The following is an 18,678-nucleotide window of genomic DNA, read 5'->3' as shown; positions in this document are numbered from 1 at the left end:
GACAAAAGTTGCCAATTACAACCTGACGTTCTGCTAAGTGCCCTAAGGGAGCTCTGGTGTGCCACAAGTTCTTTGTGTTTTTTTAGGGTGGAGGTTGAGGTAAAGTCTGGCTATGGTATTATCAATTCTGGGGAGAGTGATAGCTGAGCAAGAGAGTGTGCATCTCTATAGGGCCAAGTTGGGCCCAGACAAGGGGAAGCAAGGGACAGATCTAGGCAACATTTCATACAAGAAGCTGGCCCAAGGGGTAGCTTGGGGCTAAGGAATAATGAAAAAAAGGAGAGGGCTTATGCTATGAAAATTCCAAGGAGGAATTTAGTGGAAATGTTACGCCAGAGCACTGTCAAATGTTAACTTGAGGTAGGATCCCTATGAAGTCCCCAACATCTCTTAAAGGATATCCAGAATATCTTTGTGGGTATGTGTATATAATCATTTTTCTAGAACTGGCCCACAGATCTAATAAGATTATCAAAGGGTCCATCAGTCCAACAGCCCAACAGGGTTAAGATTTCCTATCTTGTGTAGACCCAAGCATTAGGATTGGGCGGAGCAGTCTCCTGCACTGGTTAACACAAAGTCAGTTTACCTCCAAATCTTCCCACCCCTGCCACAATGGTAAATGCTGTCTTTCGACATTGTGGAATGTCAGAGCTGAAGGATCCCAGAGCATCTAAGCCACGTATAGCCAAGAGATTTATGAACATGTACTCTGTGATGTAGCTCAGCACCTGCTCCATGTGGAGATGGGTGTTGCAAACTTGTGGTTCCCCTCTACCACTTCTCTGGAGCTGCCTGGATTTTATATATTATGTATGTATTGGTATTGTATGTAAGATATTTTTTTGCCAAAAATTTGGAAATCATGCTGGTCTAACACCTAATTTTATGCATTGAGACACTGAGGCTGACAAAAAGAAAGGATTTGTCCAAGGGCACAAAACAAGTTAATAGTATATAGATCCAAGTTTCTTGCAACATCAGCATTATCTGGGTAATTGTTAGAAATGCAAATTATTGAACCCCATTACTGACCTGAATCAGAAAGGTTAAGGGTGGGCAGAAATCTGGCTTAACAATCACCACGTGATTCTGATGCATGCTGAAGTTTGAGATCACTGGAATAGAAAGGAAAAAAAAATCTGCCTAAAGACCTGGGTTCCAGGGAATTCCACCACTCATGGGAGCAACCTTGGGTAAATTATGCCAGCTTCTTCATCTGTAGGAGGGTATTTGCCTCACAGGCTTGTTGTAAGGATCAGAAAAAAGGTAATAGATATGAAGTTGCTCTTTTTTGTTGTTGTTGTTTATTTATTTTTGAGACAGAGAGAGACAGAGCATGAACGGGGGAGGGTCAAAGAGAGGGAGACACAGAATCAAACAGGCTCCAGGCTCTGAGCTGTCAGCACAGAGCCCGATGCGGGGCTCGAACTCACGGACCGCGAGATCATGACCTGAGCCGAAGTCGGCAGCTTAACCGACTGAGCCACCCAGGCACCCCATGAGGTTGCTCTTTAAAGTGTACCATGCTTTGTATGTGTGAGCCATGTGGGTTCATGCCAGGATTAGTGGACCTCGAACCCAGGACTCAGGTCTGTATAACTTAGGACAAAGTGATTTCCCCTGGCTTTCAAAGACTGACCTAAAGATGAGAAACAGATTATATGAGCTCATTTCTAGTTCAGATCCAGAGTCAAAGGCCATTATTTGCTGGAGTCCTGAAACCTGGGATTTGCGAAGCCAGGTGTCTGGGAAGGGCTGCTTTAGATGATGGGGTCAAAGGTTGAGTCAGGTGAGGAAAAGGGGTAAGGGAGGACCGGCCAGGAAGCAAGTGCTCTTGGACCTTTTCTTTCTGACTAGAGATCAGAGATGGATTAGAAAAAGGCTTTGGACTGTACACATTTAACTGGGGAACAAGGGAAGGAAATGTAGATTATACTGTTAATTCAACAACAGTAATTGAGAGTCACCCCTTCTGATAATTTATCGGTGATGAAGAACATAGTTTCTGTTTCTAAAGAACTGCCTTATTTGTAGAGGAGTCTGCATGCCAACATAATTATAAAAATGACAAGTGATAAGATAGAAGGATTGTTCAAGATCCCACTGGATAAGCACTAACAATGCTTGATGGAGGAGGTGGGACAGCTGAATAGAAGAGGTAACATTATCAGTGAGTCTTCAAAGGCAAATCAGAGTAGAAGTAAGGTAAAAATTTGGAAGGGATAAGAAAGAGTATGGCGTGTTGGGGCACCAGTGAAGAGTCCAGGATAATTGGAACATGATAGGTCCTGAGGCCAGAGAGGTGAGCTAGAGAAGGAAATGGTCAAACTAGTTATTTCCCACCTATTACTAGGGAGAGACATTGGATACTGAATTGCCACTTCTTGGAATTCTACCACTCCCCAAACACTCAGGCTGCCACTGCTCTCCAAGAAAGTCTTAATTTATTGACATATTCTGTAAGTGTGCCTCATTTCCTCATGTGAGTGCAAATTCTAGAAGACAGGAACTGTACTCTTCCTCTGTCCTTCCCTAGCCCAGTATAGACCAGGTCACTATTTGGTTCTAAAAACGTAATACATGTATGCCTGAGAAATGTGAAAAGAGGCAGAAAAAAGATAAGGAGAGATGAACACTCTTAGTCCCAAAAAGATGATAAAAGAAATATTCTCAGATTTATGAATAGCCCCTTCAAAAGGCTTAGGCTGGGCTCTCCTGCAGCAACTGTGGTCATCTCTGCCTTTAGAATGGGACTGGCCTGGATTGTGCATGGGGTAGGGAGGTTGGGGTGAGGGTAGGAAACTCCTAAAAAGCCTGAGGGAAGAGCAGACACCACTGTAATAAAGAGCTCATTGGCCTGGGAGCAATGAAGCCTGTGGTTCCAGTAGTGGCTTTGCGATTAACTCCCTGTTCAGTCTTAGTCAAATCTCTTCAGTTCTTGCAGCCTCAGTTCCCACACCTATAACGTGATGGAGTTGATGCAGCTGAGCATTCCACCTGTGACTTCTCTGTAACATATAGGGTGCCAGGCTGCTTCTAGCTCTGATATTTTAGCTAATGTCCAACAGAGTATTTCTGTGGCCCTGAGAATATTCAGAGGAGAAACTAAGCCTGGGCCGTGAGGCCTCCACTTAGTTCTGACCCATGAGTGGAGGCCTGGCCCCAGTCCAGCCCTGTGGGAAACACAAGATGATTAACACTTGGAGCTGTGTTAGTATACAAAGATAGAAGAAGGCATATGCTTATTGTGATAAAATTCAGATGAACTCATTCAGAGAGATCCCTCTCCTTACAGCTTATCTCAAGATGCAAGTTCCAAGGACAGAATTTTTTTTGTAGTTTCAAGTTTTTATTTAAATTCCCTAAGGATAGAAATTTAAGTTTAGAAGTGAACTAGAGTGTGTATAGGTAGGTGTAATATGGCTTTTGTTGTTGATGTTTTTAAAGAAACACAGGCATTAGTAGTTAGTAGACAAATAGTTTATGCAGAAAATAAGTGTGGTAACAGTTCATTGTTGTCAATGATACAGCATTTTCAATCATGATTATAGGTGAAACAAATTAAAACCTCGTTAAGGAGTATAGCACATTCATGCTAGTGAGAACATTGCAAAGCATTGCACCTGCATTATAGGGGTAGACAAAACTGGGGACAGGATATATTTCCACTCAACTCTGGTTGGCTTTGTGTATTTTGTCATTGAGACTTACATTATGTTTGGGTCAAACAAAAAACCCAAAGAGGTTTTATAAAAGTTTACAACCATTAAACAGTATTGTTTAATCCCACAAATGGATAAAGCAAAGTACTATAGCTCAGTGATATACAAACCAGGACTAGAAATAGTCAATCTGCCTATGTATATAGCTAGCTACAATATGATAGACATTGAATATGCTAAGTCTTTTCAAAGGCATCGACTACTTTAGGCAAGCCGTTTCCCAAAATGAACTGGTTTGGTTTCCATTGAGAACTAACTGTAGTGCCACTTCAGTTTAAGACTATGCCCTCCTCAGTGTTAGACCTGAGGAGAAGAAAATTAGGGGAAGGCAGAGAAGGGTTAGGAGGAAACCTGAGCAGGGCTCTTTGGATAGCTTAACATTATTTTCCCTGTGCAGTGTCAGACCTGGGTCACAGAGTAAAAGTGTATTGAAATTGTTGGCCCTCAAAAAGGGCATTTATACAAAGTCCCACACTTACAGCATAGATAGAACAGTAACTAAGTGCCTCTCAAAATGAACTCTTCTGTGTTAGAAGAAAGCTCAGTGCCAAAGGTTAATGGTTATCAATGTTTGAATTACCATATAAAGATAATTTGTTTTAAAATAGAAAAAAATGGGTATTCAAAGTCTTCTGAAAACTAGCAGTGTGTGTGTGTACTTTATATTTATATTATTAGAGGGAAAGTTTTATAGACCCTTTGCATAAGGTATCTGTCATTCTCCCTTCCATACCTTGTACTTTAAGATAGAGTGCAATGGCTGTAATGTTACCTTTGAAAAGGCTCTGGTGCCTGGATTGACCATACCACTCCAGAATCACACTTCTTCAGATTGAAATAAAAATAACAATAAAATTACAAAAAAAGAATCACAAAATTTACAAAATCTAAGGTTTGAACAGGCACCGACTTGCTAGGAGTTCAGTAACTCAGTGAAAAAACTTAAAAGTACAAAGCACCTCTTGCAAAATACACTGTTCCTTGAAAACCACACAAAACACTGTGTAGTAACTCTGCTGAGTGTTTGGAGGTAAGTATTCTGAAGGACATATGCTTAACCCTAGGAAGGAAGCCTGACTTTATTATCAAGAGAGCTGAGGAAGTTCCAATTCTTCTTTGTATTTGTTTTTTTATAATTAAAGACAAAATGGAAAAGTCAAGAAGTATACAGACCTCGGTATAAAAAAAAGTTCTCTAATAACTTCACTAAAAACCACACTAGATTTATGCATTCAGAATTGTACAGCTCCATTTATAGATTCTTGCAGATTATTCAGTAACACACTTTTTACACAAAATCCCTTTTGCAGGGACATATTAAATTTAATAAGCTAAAGAAAACTTATGCAATATAGTGCTTGAAACTGCACACATAATAGCTGTGTGCATAATAAAGAAACCTTGAAAAATAGTCTTTGTCTATAAGCTACTACTTGGAAATCGCTCCCTCATGACCAGGCTGCTTTCTTGTGACACACAGTGCCACAAACATTATGATGAAAAGTCAGTATCGAACTTAGTTTAATATGAGTTTTGTACATTTGTTTTTATACAATCAGGAAAAAAAGAGATACAATTTGTATCAACAAAATGTCATTTCTGGTTATTTGAGGCATTGCTTTTAGCCGCTTTGGTTCATAAACATTTTATGAGAAAAATGACAATTGCTTTTGGAAAATAAAAAATACATACACTGCCTTAAGTATTTCCTGTGTTGAGAGAAGGTTACAATGTTTTTGAGTACTAAACATGAACATGTTCAAGATAAATTGCAGCTGACAAGATTAATCTTGTGCTTCCCGTAAATTGTGCAGCTAGTGGATACTTTAATCCTATTGATGATTTTGTTAGGAAGATGAACTAACTGGCAGAAAGGCAGTAGAGTCATCTAAGAGTGTCAAATACCCTGATTTAGACATGGGGCCAATTTAGAAGTTCCAAGAAGTTGAAGGAATGAAGTGGTATTTGTGTGAAATAGCAAGCACTTCAGTGGCAACTGTCACTCTCTATTTTCTACCTGACAGAAAATACTTTTACCACTCAAAATGCTGGGGAATGGGAAGACCAGAGAGGATAGGAGATGAATATGAAGTTGTGGTTAACTGAAGAGAAATGCTGGCTGAGGTGCAGTTTTGATCAACTAGGACAGTGACAGAAAACCAAAAAGCAGCATTCAAGCCATTATCAAACCACCAGAAACAACCCTGACTACAGCCTCACATGCGGAGTGCTTCATGGTAAGAAAATTTATAGGCAGTCACACCTTCTCATGAAGAAACAAAAGGCCAAAACCAGGCCACCTCAACTTTCATGAAAAAAAAAAAAAAACATAGAAATTAGCAAATTCCAGCTCAAGAAATAGCAGGTCATGGTTCAAAATGTTGAAGTATGCAATGGATTTAAAAAGGGGTTCATTTAGTACTGCTTAAAAAAAAAACCAAAAACAATAAATGCAAGAGGCATTTAGCTACAAAGGTTTCCACCCTGAGAAAGATACTAGTTGTGCAAATGGTGCTGCTCAATCCAAAATCCTGTGTGTTTAGTGATGCATTTAAGAATTTTTAAGGGAAAGTGCATAACTGAACCAGCTATTAGCAAAGATGTAGCATCCCCTTTTGTAAGCTGCCTTTTTCCACTTAGAAAATCCCCTGGTTTTGTTTCCTAAAGAAATTCTGTTCCACTAATGATCCACCTTATTGCCCAAAGAGTGGACAGCAGAAGAAAGTGGATTACATGGCTGTGCACCATCCTCCATTACATTTTATCCTGTGATGTTGAATACTGCATAGGTCATAAGTTTAAAGGGTATCCATTAGACCCTCCTTGAGGGCAGCTTTGTGTTCATCATTTAATGCTGCATGAGTTTGGCCATCTCTCCTTGGAAAAGGGAAGTGGAGTCTGGTAGTAAATCCCTTCATCCTTGTCAAACTCTTCTGTGCTTGTCTAGCACACACCTGCTATGCTTGTCCATCAGCTCCTCTGAAGAAGAAAGCTGTAATCTGATCCCAAATTTGCTAAAGTGAAGAGACTTAAAAGCTAAGAACTGTCAGTGTTGACAAGTAAAAAGTGCAAAGGAAATGCAGTTAGTTTTCTCTGGTGCCTAAGAAATTTCACTTTCAGAACTAGTTGAAACTATGAAATGTGACATAAAATCAAGTTAGATTCATGATCTATACAGCTGTAGACTAAGGACTGTGCAGAGCTTTTCTTCTCATTATCACTATATAAAAGGTTATATGGGGATACATAAACATCTCAAACTAAATACATACAGTTATGCATGCAATATAATTGCTAACAATAGGTTTGAAATATAGGTCTAGAGCTTTGATGTGACCCTATAGCTTGGTTACGATATTGAATGGTCAGATATTCATGCAATAAATTACGTATTTACTTTTTAAAAGCTTTAAATATCCTATTAAAAATCCCAAAAGGTAAATTCAACATATGATTTGATCCAGATGCTCTTGCTCTCTAAATTAGAAATATTATCAATACTTTGTAATATAGAATGTGCAACTAAGAAAACATTGATAATGGAATCCTTTGGGAGTTTCTTGATTTTAGATCTCTCCTCATGAGTTTTGTCCTCCATTATCTGCATGGTGCCGAGCAAAAAAGCATGGGACTTGGAGTCAGAGGACTTGAGTGTGAATCCTGATTTGGTCACTTGCTAGCAGTGTAACCTTGGCAAGTAACTTAATCACAATGAGATTCAGTTTCCTTTTATAGAAAATAAGATTATTAAAATTTACTTTACAGGGTTGTTTTGCGCTTCAAATGACAGAAACACTATAACTTGTAAAGCGCAACACAAAATTATTACTTTTATTTTAGCATTGATGCTATATTAGTATGAATATTTATATATGTATAAAGGAATAAGTCCTGTGTCATGTCAACGTGCAGCCCTAAGCTTAGAAACAATCAAGGCTGCCAGTTGCTGGGCATCTGCTGTGTGGGGATTCTTTTCCATCACTGCAAGGACGATGTTTGAAGGGAAAATATTGCAGAGGTTCTTATAAGTCTGATACTGGTGCTCTGGGATCATATGCTCCCTGGTATCATTGCACATTCCAACCCAAGGATTCCTCCAAAGCTGTTCCATCTTTTCAGGCATGCTCCGTACCATGACTGGCTCATAGCATGGTTGCATGAGGCTGTTACTCAAGGGATAGGAGTGATAGCCATAGGAGTCGGCTGTACAGGGTAATGGGTCCCAACTGGCATGTTGTTCCCGGCACAGGGGAGGTCTTCTTTGCCTCATTGGGTTGCTTTCATAGAGGCGGGAGTCAGAAATACTGTCCATCCGAGTCATTACCAGAGCACGTCCTGGCTGGGGGGTTGCCCCAGGGTGGAGATTAGGAGGCATGGGGTAGTCTCCAGGACAGCTTGAACATGCTCCAGTTGCTGGGTGCTGGGCTTGTAGAACTAAGTGGGGAACTGACTGCTTGTGGGGGGCTTGCTTGGAATCCTCTGGGCCATAGCTCTGCACTCGTGTTAAGGCGTCATGGTAACCATGAGGAAAAGGCTGAAGACGGTTCTGAGATACTGAGCGATGCAGCTTTAAATTGCCTTCAGGATGGCCATCAGCTACAGCCAAGTACAGGTTGTTGTAAGAGGAGTAGTTGTCATTCCTGGTATGGCTCATACGATTGTCAGGACAGAGGTTGGGACTCCGGGCATACACCCCTCGGTCTACTTCAGCCATGTAGTACTCTCGATTATGCATGCTGTTGATGTTCAGTTTGGAGAAGTCGCCTAACATTGAATAGTAGCTGTGGTCCCCCAGGGACTCAAACTTTGAGTATTGGTCAGCATAGCTAATAGGTGTCCCATGGCTGTTGGTAACCAGGATTGGAGGGTACTGCATACTAGCCATGTGTTCCAGTGAGGCCTTCTGGTGGGGGAGATGAGAGGATCCTGGCACTGGGCTGCTGGCTGAACGAGTGTTGAGTGCACCCACCGCATGGCTTTTGGGGGGTGGGATTGTGGGGACACTTAGGGCAGTCACAAGTGAGGGGACAGAGCTGGCCTCAGGCTTACGGGCAATGGACAGCCATTCCTCAGGCTCCACAGCCATGGACCGGATGCTGGGATCCGATTGGCGCTTGGGGGCCACACGTTTGACTTCGGAGGTTATTTCACCTTTGGCATTAGACAGCCCTGTGCTACACTTGGCCAGGGTGCCTTCACTCACGGTTTTCACTGTGGACAGTTTGGCACTGATGCGGAGCTCATCAGCCACCGAACGCTGTGGTTGGTTGGCCCGCTCCGGATGGTAGTATTTGCACTTGTGGCCATAAGTGCATTTTTTGCCTGAAAAATAATGTCTTGGGGTAAGACTCTCTCTCATACTGGTACAAATCTGTCAGAAACTGCTGTAATAAACTGGGTACTCAGGTTAGAGTTTTACTATTTGGGTTTAAGAAGAAAGTTAACTGTCCATAAAGATGAAAGGCAGCACAACACCAAGGAGGCATCACACACTGTGAGGGAAGAAGGAAGAAGTGGAAACCTGGAGAGGAAACTGCAACGTAAAAGCTAAGAACTGAGCAGTTGAACAGCCTTCACTTTCCTGTAATTCACAACTTTGCCTAGGCATAACCTGCATGCTGAGGCAGTGTAGGGCAGCAGCAGGCAGCATAGTGCAGTGCAAAAAGCACAGGCTTGGAAGGCAGTCAGCCTGAGTTTCAATTTCAGCTATGTTGTTTACTAGACATGTGACCTTGGTAAGTGACTTTACTTTCTGAGCCTCATTTTAACTCTTCTGTAAAAGAAGTCCATAATTATGCCTGTATTATAAGGTCATTGTAAAAATTAAATGAAGCTAATGAACAAGAAAATATTGTATAATTTAAATAAATGTTAATTGAGAAAAAAAACCCAAGATGTCACATAAACAAATGATTATCCAAAAAGAGTGAACATCCAAAGTAGCTTCAGACCAAGCAGCCCATGTTGCATTGTCAGGCTCACAAACTTTGTATCAGAAGGACTTGGCATAAGATCATGAAAGCACTCTAGACAACTATATTTTTAAAAACCAAATGAAAATGAAGTTTGGAAGAAAACTGGAAAATACAGATCTGAAGAAAAGGGTATTATTAGTTGACAGAGAGTACAGTCACCTACTTGAGAGACACATCCTTTTTTGAGGCCAAATCCAATTTGGCATTGCCTTTTCTGCTTCCGTAGGCCATGTGAGTTTCTGCACTTCCCTGCCTCCAGCAACACTGCTCAGGATGGAGACAGCTAGAACACATGTATCATTTAAACAAGCGGCAACTAATTTTCCCTTCAATTCTAGTTACGTGTTTCTCATGCAGTTTTTATGGATGTTTTTTTAAATGCCTGAGAATACTTAGACACAGACTTTAACTCACAGAACATAGACAAGTTGCAATTTCCCATTTGAAAGGGAAACCTTTGAGATGTAAGTATTCACATAGTCCTTGTGTTTCTTTTAGTATAGAACTCAGTTATGCACATAGGTACTCACCATAAGGGCATGGTTGCTTCTTGTACTCTGGAACAACAGGTCTCTTTCTCAAGAAATTTTCAAGATTTGGGCCATGGCGTCCTAAAGGATCATCTGGAGGCATAAATCTAAAAGCAAACAAGCAAGAGATAAATATCTTCCTTTCTATCCCCATTACCCTTTTTTAGGAGTTCAGATCTTCATTACTCCTTGCCTATACTGTTGTCATGGCCTTCTAATTGTCCTTTCTGCCTCAGGTCTATCTCCTGCTAAGCCAGCAGTTCTTCCCTTCATTCCCACGTGAACACACACACACACACACACACACACCAAAAATATGATTTTTTCCAGTGTATCATTCTTCTGTGGACTATACATTTCAACCATACGAGCATGCCTGCTAGTTCCCCCCACATGCAACCTACTTTCACATCTTTATAGCTTTATTCATGAAATTCTTTTTACCTGTAGTGCCCAGCAATCCTCTTTCTTCTGTATGTAAACTTCATCTCAAACGTTATGTCCTGTTTGAGGCTTTTTCCTATTATTTCATGTAGACAAAGCAATTTTAAAAACTCTAACCATACTACTTATCACAACATGTGTGGTTCTCTTTCGCTTCTCCACTACACTTTGAGCCTCTTAAGAGTGAGTCTTGTTTCCTATTCAGCCTCTTATCCCCATGGCAATTAGCATAATTCACAGTACACAGTAAATGTTCAGTAAATGTTTATTGAAATGAAAATCTATTCCTAGTGGAAACATGGATTTAAGCATTCAGGGCCTACTAAAAGAAACGTACTTGTCATTCACAAAAGAATACATCAGCAACCGCTCCTCTATAAACTTCTTCCATTCTGGCTTTTCAACTTGAAGGTCTCGGTAGTTATCATTAGATACAATGATGCCGTCGGAATCAAAAGCCAATTTGACTATGAACCGGTCATCATAACAGACAACTCTCCTGCCCTGGACCCTTCGGGATGGTGTGAAGACAAGAATCTTTTCTTTCTCCAGTTTACGTAGAATCTCTTGATCTGTCAAAATATAGATTATATGCCACAGAGTAGAAACCATCTTTGGAAACTAGCAGCATTATCCTCATATTACAATTACAAAAGTTGGTACTAGATAGATGAGTGTTATTTGCTCTTAGAGAGAAAGTGGCCTTTATTCCGGGCTATGGCACCAATTTGGATTGTGACATTAAGCAAGTTACCTTCTCCTTTGGACTTCAGTTTTTAATAAAGTGAAGGAACTGAACTCAATGACATCTAAGTTTCAGAAACAACAATGAAGAGTGAGAAATAACACTGATATCCTAGCATTCCTTATGTTTGTTTTTTCTTTTGGCTGAAGCAGCAGCTTTTGACTGTTGAAGAAAACAGAGCAGTATACTGAGGATGTGTCTGCCAGGAGGAGGGTAAAACATCACTCCTTGGGACTTACATTTTTCCCTTCTTCCTGAAGGAAAGCCACAACTAAGTGGAAACAAAGCTGTACTATGTTGAGTACTGACCCCCTTTCCTTTTGGTATCTTAATTGATGAGGAAAGAAAGCATACAGGCTGGGCTTGAGCAATGGCAGGGTCCACTCTCAGGCGGAGGTCGTGACCCTGTTCAGAAGCTGGCAGACAGTTCCACAACACAGTTCTAACAGCCATTCTGACATTCTTATTTGGCACATCATGCAAAAGCTGATACATAGAGGACTAGGGTCTATATGTTCTCAAATTCTATAAAGAGTTAGCTTCATATAGTGTAGGTGAATATAGTAATCCAACTAACATTAGGACCACATCCTGACTTTTGTGGACCTTAGTTTTCACTTTGTTTTCACTTTGAAATGTCCTTATTTCATAAAGAAATATTAAAAATTACACTTTACAACTGCTTTGGTATAAAAACAAATTATCTAGATACATTATTATAAATTAATTGTTGTTATATTAAATGTTTCCTTCAATATTAAAAGAAAATAAAATTAAAACATATTTTTGTTAAATTTTTTTCCAGTGTAGTCAACACACAATGTTATATTAATTTCAGGTGTACAATATAGTGATTCAATAATTCCATGCATCACCCAATGCACATCATGACAAGTGCACTCCTTAATCCGCGTCACCTATTTACCCATCCACACCACACAATTCCCCTTTGGTAACCATCAGTGTGTTCTTTATAGATAGGAAATTTTTTTGGTTTGTCTATCTCTCTTTTTTAACTTTGCTCATTTGTTTTGTTTCTTAAATTCCACATATGAGTGAAATTGTATGGTATTTGTCTTTCTCTGATTGACTTAAATCGCTTAGCATTATACTGTCTAGCTCCATCCATGTCATTACAAATGGCAAGATTATATATATACATATATATATATATACACACATATATACGTATATATATATACACACACATATATACATATATATGTATACGTATATATACATATATACGTATATATGTATATATATACATATACATACATATACGTATATGTGTATATATGTATATGTATACATATATGTGTATATATGTATATGTGTACATATATGTGTATATATGTATATGTGTATATATATACATATACGTATACGTATATATACATATATATGTATATATATACATATATACATGTATATATGTGTATGTATATATATATACATACATATATATATATATATATATATATATATATATATATATATACACACACACATATATATAGAGAGAGAGAGGGACCACACAAGCAGAGGAGGGGCAGAGAGAGGGGGAAATCCCAAGCAGAGAGAAAATCCCAAGCAGGCTCTGCTCAGTGAGCACAGAGTCTGATCAATCCCAGGAACCATGAGACAATGACCTGAGCCGAAATCAAGAGTCAGAAGCTTAACCAACAGAGCCTCCCAGATGCCCCTAAGTTTTAAGTTTTTATTTAAGTTTTTATTTTTTAAGTTTAAGTTTTTATTTCAATTCCAGTTAGTTAACATATAGTGTTATATTACTTTCAAGTGTACTAGATTTCATTCTTCTTATGGCTGAATAATATTACATTGTATATATACACCACATTTTCTTTATCCATTCATCAATCTATAGACACTAAGGCTGCTTCCATATCTTGGCTACTATAAATAATGCTCCTATAAACATAGGAGTGCATGTGTCCCTTTGCATTATTTTTTTTTGTATTTTTTTGATAAATACCCAGTAGCACAATTACTGGATCATAGTGTAGTTCCATTTTTTACTGTTTGAGGAACTTCCATAATACTGTTTTCCACAGTGGCTGCATGAGTTTGCATTCCCACCAACAGCGCAAGAGGGTTCCTTTTTCCCCACACCTTGCCAATATTTATTTCTTGTGTTGTTGATTTTAGCCATTCTGATAGGTGTGAGGTGATATTTCATTTCAGGTTTGGTTTGCATTTCCCTTATGATCAGCGATATTGAGCATCTTTAATGTGGCTGTTGGTCATCGGTATGTCTTCTTTGGAGGAGAAATTTCTGTTCATTTCTTATGCCCAATTTTAATTGGACTGTTTGGGCTTGGGGTGTTGATTTGTGTAAGTTCTCTACATATTTTGGATACTAGTCCTTTATTAAATATGTCATTTGCAAATACTTTCTCCCATTCCTTAGGTTGTTTTGTTTATTGTTTTAGTTTTGTTTATTGTTTCCTTTGCTGTGCAGAAGCTTATTATCTTGATGAAGTACCAATAGTTTATTTTCACTTTTATTTCCCTTTCTTCAGGAAACATATCTAGAAAAAATGTTACTATTGATGCCAGAGATCTTACTGTCTTGTGTTCTCTGCTGGAATTTTTATGATGTCTCTCTCATTTAGGTCTTTAATCCATTTTGAGCAGTTTCATTCTTTTGCAGTTTGCTGTGCAGTATTCCCAACACCATTTGTTGAAAAGACTGTCTTTTTCCAGTTGAATATTTTTTCCTACTTTGCTAAAGAGTAATTGACCACATAATTGTGGAGTTATTTCTGGGGTTTCTCTTCTGTTCCATTGATCTATGTGCCTATTTTTGTGCCAGTACCATATTGTTTTGTATACTACAGCTTTGAAATGTAACTTGAAAACCAGAATTGTGATGCATCCGATTTCTCTTTTATTTTTCAAGCCTAACATAGGGTTTGAACTCATGACCTTGAGATCAAGACCTGAGCTTAGATGAAGAGTCTGACACTTAATTCACTGAGTCACCCAACACCCTATACCACTTCTTTATCCATTCATCAGTCAATGGACATTTGGGCTCTTTCCATGATTTGGATATTCTAGGTAATGTTGCTATAAACAGCAGAGTGCACATATCCATTTAAATTAGTATTTTTGCATTCTTCTGGTAAATACCTAGTAGTGCAATTGCTGAATAGTAGAGAAGTTCTATTTTTTACTTTTTGAGAAACCTCCATACTGTTTTCCAGAGTGGCTGCACCAGTTTGCATTTCTGCCAACAGTACAACAGACTTCCCCTTTCTAAACATCCTTGCCGACACATATTGCTTTTTGTGTTGTTGATTTTAGCCATTCTGACAGGTGTGAGGTGATATCTCATTGTAGTTTTGATTTGTATCAAAGATGCTGAGCATCTTCTCATGTGTCTGTTAGCCATCTGTATGTATCCTTTGGAAAAAAATGTCTATTCATGTCTTCTGTCCATTTGTTAACTGGATTATTCATTATTTGGGTGTTGAGTTTTATAAGTTCTTTATATATTTTGGATAGTAACCCATTATCACATGTGTCATTTACAAATATCTTCTCCCATTCAATTCTTTTAGTTTTGTTGATTGTTTCCTTTGCTGTATACAAGCTTTATATTTGATGAATCCCAATAGTTTATTTTTGCTTTTGTTTCCCTTGCTTCAGGAAACATATTTAGTAAGAAGTTGCTATGGTTGATGTCAAAGAGATTACTGCTTGTGTTCTCCTCTAGGATTTTGATCATTTCCTGTCTCATATTTAGGTCTTTCATCCACTTACAATTTACTTTTGTGTCTGGTGTAAGAACATGGTCCAGTTTCATTCTTTTGCATGTTGCTGTCCAGTTTTCCCAACACCATTTGTTGAAGAGACCGTGTGTTTTCCATTGGATATTCATTCGTGCTTGTTAAAGATTACTTGACCATATAGTTGTGGGTTCATTTCTAGGTTTTCTATTCTGTTCTATTGATCTATGTGTCTACTTTTGTGCCAGGGCCATACTGTTTTGATTACTACAGCTTTGTAATATAACTTGAAGTCTGGAATTGTGATGCCTCCAGCTTTGCTTTTCTTTTTTTTGAGATTGCTTTGGCTATTTAGGATTTTTTGTGGTTTCATACGAATTTTATGATTGCTTCTTGTAGTTCTGTGAAAAATGTTGGTGGTATTTTGATAGGGATTACATTAAATGTATAGGTTGCTTTGAGTAATATAGGCTTTTTAACAATATTTGTTCCTCCAATCCATGTGCATGGAATATATTTCCATTTCTTTGTGTCATCTTCAGTTTCTTTCATCAATGTTTTATAGTTTTCAGAGTACAGGTCATTTGCCTAGGTTTTTGGTAAAATTGTAAATGGGATTGGTTCCTTAATTTCTATTTGTGCTGCTTCATTATTGGTGTATAGAAATGCAACAGATTGCTATACATTGATTTTCTAACCTGCGACTTTACTTAAATTTTTTTGTCAATTCTACACTTTTTTGGTGTAGTATTTCAGGTTTTCTATATAGGTTATCATGTCCCCTGCAAATAGTGAAAGTTTTACTTCTTCCTTGCCAGTTTGGATGCCTTTTATATCTTTTTGTTGTCTTATTAGTGAAGCTAGAACAGCCAATACTATGTTGAATAAAATTGATGAGTGCGGACATCCATGTCATGTTTCCTGACCATCCATCCCCATGGAGAAAGATACTAGCCATGGGTTTATTATAGATGGCCTTTATTATGTTGAGGTATGTTTACTCTAAACTTACTTTGTTGAAGGTATTTTTTTAAATCATGAATGGATGTTGTACTTTGTCCAGTGCTTTTTCTGTGTCTACTGAAAACGTCATATGGTTCTTATCCTTTCTTTTATTGATTGATGTATTACACTGATTGATAAGGAAGTAATGCACAATGCTTGAATCCAGGAACAAATGCCACTTGATCATGGTGAATGATTATTTTAATATATTGTTGAATTTGGTTTGCTAGCATTTTGTTGAGGATTTTTTGCATCTATGTTCATTAAATATATTGACCTGTAGTTATATTTTTAGTGGTATCTTTTTCTGGTTTTGATCACAGAATGCATTTGGAAGTTTTAGTTACTTTTCTATTTTTTGTAATAGTTTCAGAAGAATAAGAATTAAGTCTTAAAATGGTTGGAGGAATTCACCTGTGAAGACACTTTTGTTTGTTGGGAGTTTTGTGATTACACATTCAATTTTTTTTGTTGGTTATCAGTCTGTTCAAATTTTCTATTTTTTTCTGTTTCAGCTTTGGTAGTTTATATGCTTCTAGGAATTTATCTATTTCTTCTAAGTTGTCCAATTTGTTGGAATATGGTTTTTTGTAATCTTCTCTTATACTCATTTGTATTTCTGTTGTGTTGGTAGGTATTTCTCCTCTCCAATTTGTGATTGTATTTATTTCAGTCATCTCTCTCTCTCTCTCTCTTTGATGAGTCTGGGCAGAGGTTTATCTACTTTATTGATCTTTTTCAAAAGTACAGCTTCTGGTTTCATTGATCTATTTTCTTAGTTTCTGTATTATTTATTTCTGTTATGATCAGAAATATGATTTATTTCCCTCTTTCTGCTGGTTTCATGCTTCCTTTATTGTTCTTTTTCTAGCCTCTTTAGGCACAAGGCTAAGTTGTTTCATATTGTTCTTGCATCTTGAGGTAGGCCTATATTGCTATGACTTGCCTCTTTGAACTCTTTTACTGCATCCCACTGGTTTTTGGTGGTTATAATTTTTATTTTTTTATCCTATCAATTCATATTTTATTTTATTTTATTTTTACTTTTTATTTAAATTTCAGTTTGTTTACAAACAGTATGATATTAGTTTCAGGTGTACAATTTAGTGCTTCAGCACTTGCATACATCACCTGGTGCTCATCACAAGTGCACTCCTAATATAAAGCAACTATTTAACACATCTTTCCATCCACTTCCACTCTGGTAGCCATAAGTTTATTCTCTATAGTTAAGAATCTGTTTCTTGGCTTGCCCCTCTCTTTTTTTTCCATTGATCATGTGTTTTGTTTCTTAAACACCACATATGAGTGAAATCATATGGTATTTGTCTTATTCTCATGAACCTATTTCACTTAGTATAGTACTCTCTAGCTCCATCCATGTAACTGCAAATAGCAACATTTCATGGTTTTTTATCGCTGTGTAATATTCCATTGCATGCATATATATATATATATATATATATATATATATATATACCACATCTTTATCCATTCATCAGTTGATGGACATTTGGACTATTTCCATAATTTTGCTATTTTAGTTAATGCTGCTATAAACATCAGGATGCATGTATCTTTTTGAATTAGTATATTTGTATTCTTTGGGTAAATACCTAGTGGTGCAATGCCTAGGATGATTCTATTTTTTAACTTTTTGAGGAACCTCCATTCAGTTTTCCAGAGTGGCTGCACCAGTTTGCATTCCCACCAACAGTGTAAGAAGATTTCTCCACATCCTTGCTAACACCTGTTTTTTCTTCTGTTGTTGATTTTAGCCATTCTGACAGGTGTGAGGTGATATCCCATTGTAGTTTGGATTTGCACTTCCTGATGATAAGTGATGTTGAGAATCTTTTTACATGTCTTTTGTTCCATGTATTTTTTTTTTACTTTTTTTAATTCCTGGTTTCATTCATTACTTAGTAGCGTGTTTTTTAACCTCCATGTATTTGTACTCTTTTCAGATTTTTGTGCGTGATTGATTTCTAGTTTCATAGCTTTGTGGTCAGAAAAGATGCATGGTATTACTTTGCTCTTCTTGAACTTGTTGAGATTTGTTTTGTAGGTGAAAATGTGATCTATTCTGGAGAATGATCTGTGTGCACTTGAAATGAATGTGTATTCTGCTGCTTTCAGATGGAATGTTATGAATGTATCTGTCAAATCCAGTTGCCAGTGTCTCATTCAAAGCCATCATTTCCTTGTTGATTTTTTGTTTACACAATCTATCCATTGATGTAAATGGTGTGTTAAAGTCCCCTACTATTATTGCATTATTATAGATTAGTTTATTTATGTTTATTATTAACTGTTTTATGTACTTGGAGACTCCTATGTTGAGTGTGTGTGTATATATACATATATATATTTCAATCAATTGTTATATCTTCTTGTGGGATTGTCCACTTTATTATTATATACTGTCCTTCTTTGTCTCTTGTTACAGTTTTTATTTTAACTTTTTTGTAAATGTTTGTTTATTTTTGAAAGAGAGAG

General features: G+C 37.6%; 1 protein-coding gene across 2 annotated transcripts in view; it reads right to left on the bottom strand.

Annotated features, from left to right (window-relative positions):
• Positions 1-6,946: 6,946 nt before the first annotated feature.
• ZC3H12B (zinc finger CCCH-type containing 12B) overlaps positions 6,947-18,678 on the bottom strand; it is a 468,310-nt gene continuing 456,578 nt past the window's right edge. For both annotated transcript variants that reach the window (XM_045472211.1, XM_045472213.1), the window contains exons 4-6: positions 11,012-11,246; positions 10,231-10,337; positions 6,947-9,047 (exon numbers count right to left, since the gene is read on the bottom strand). In XM_045472211.1, coding sequence (XP_045328167.1) covers positions 7,627-9,047; positions 10,231-10,337; positions 11,012-11,246 — 1,763 coding nt within the window. In that variant the 3' untranslated portion in view covers positions 6,947-7,626. The remainder of the gene's footprint in view (positions 9,048-10,230; positions 10,338-11,011; positions 11,247-18,678) is intronic.

The sequence above is a fragment of the Leopardus geoffroyi genome, chromosome X (assembly GCF_018350155.1).
Source record: "Leopardus geoffroyi isolate Oge1 chromosome X, O.geoffroyi_Oge1_pat1.0, whole genome shotgun sequence".
Lineage (NCBI taxonomy): Eukaryota > Metazoa > Chordata > Mammalia > Carnivora > Felidae > Leopardus > Leopardus geoffroyi.
Note: the sequence above shows the minus strand (reverse complement) of the source record. Positions and strands in the feature narration are given on the sequence as shown.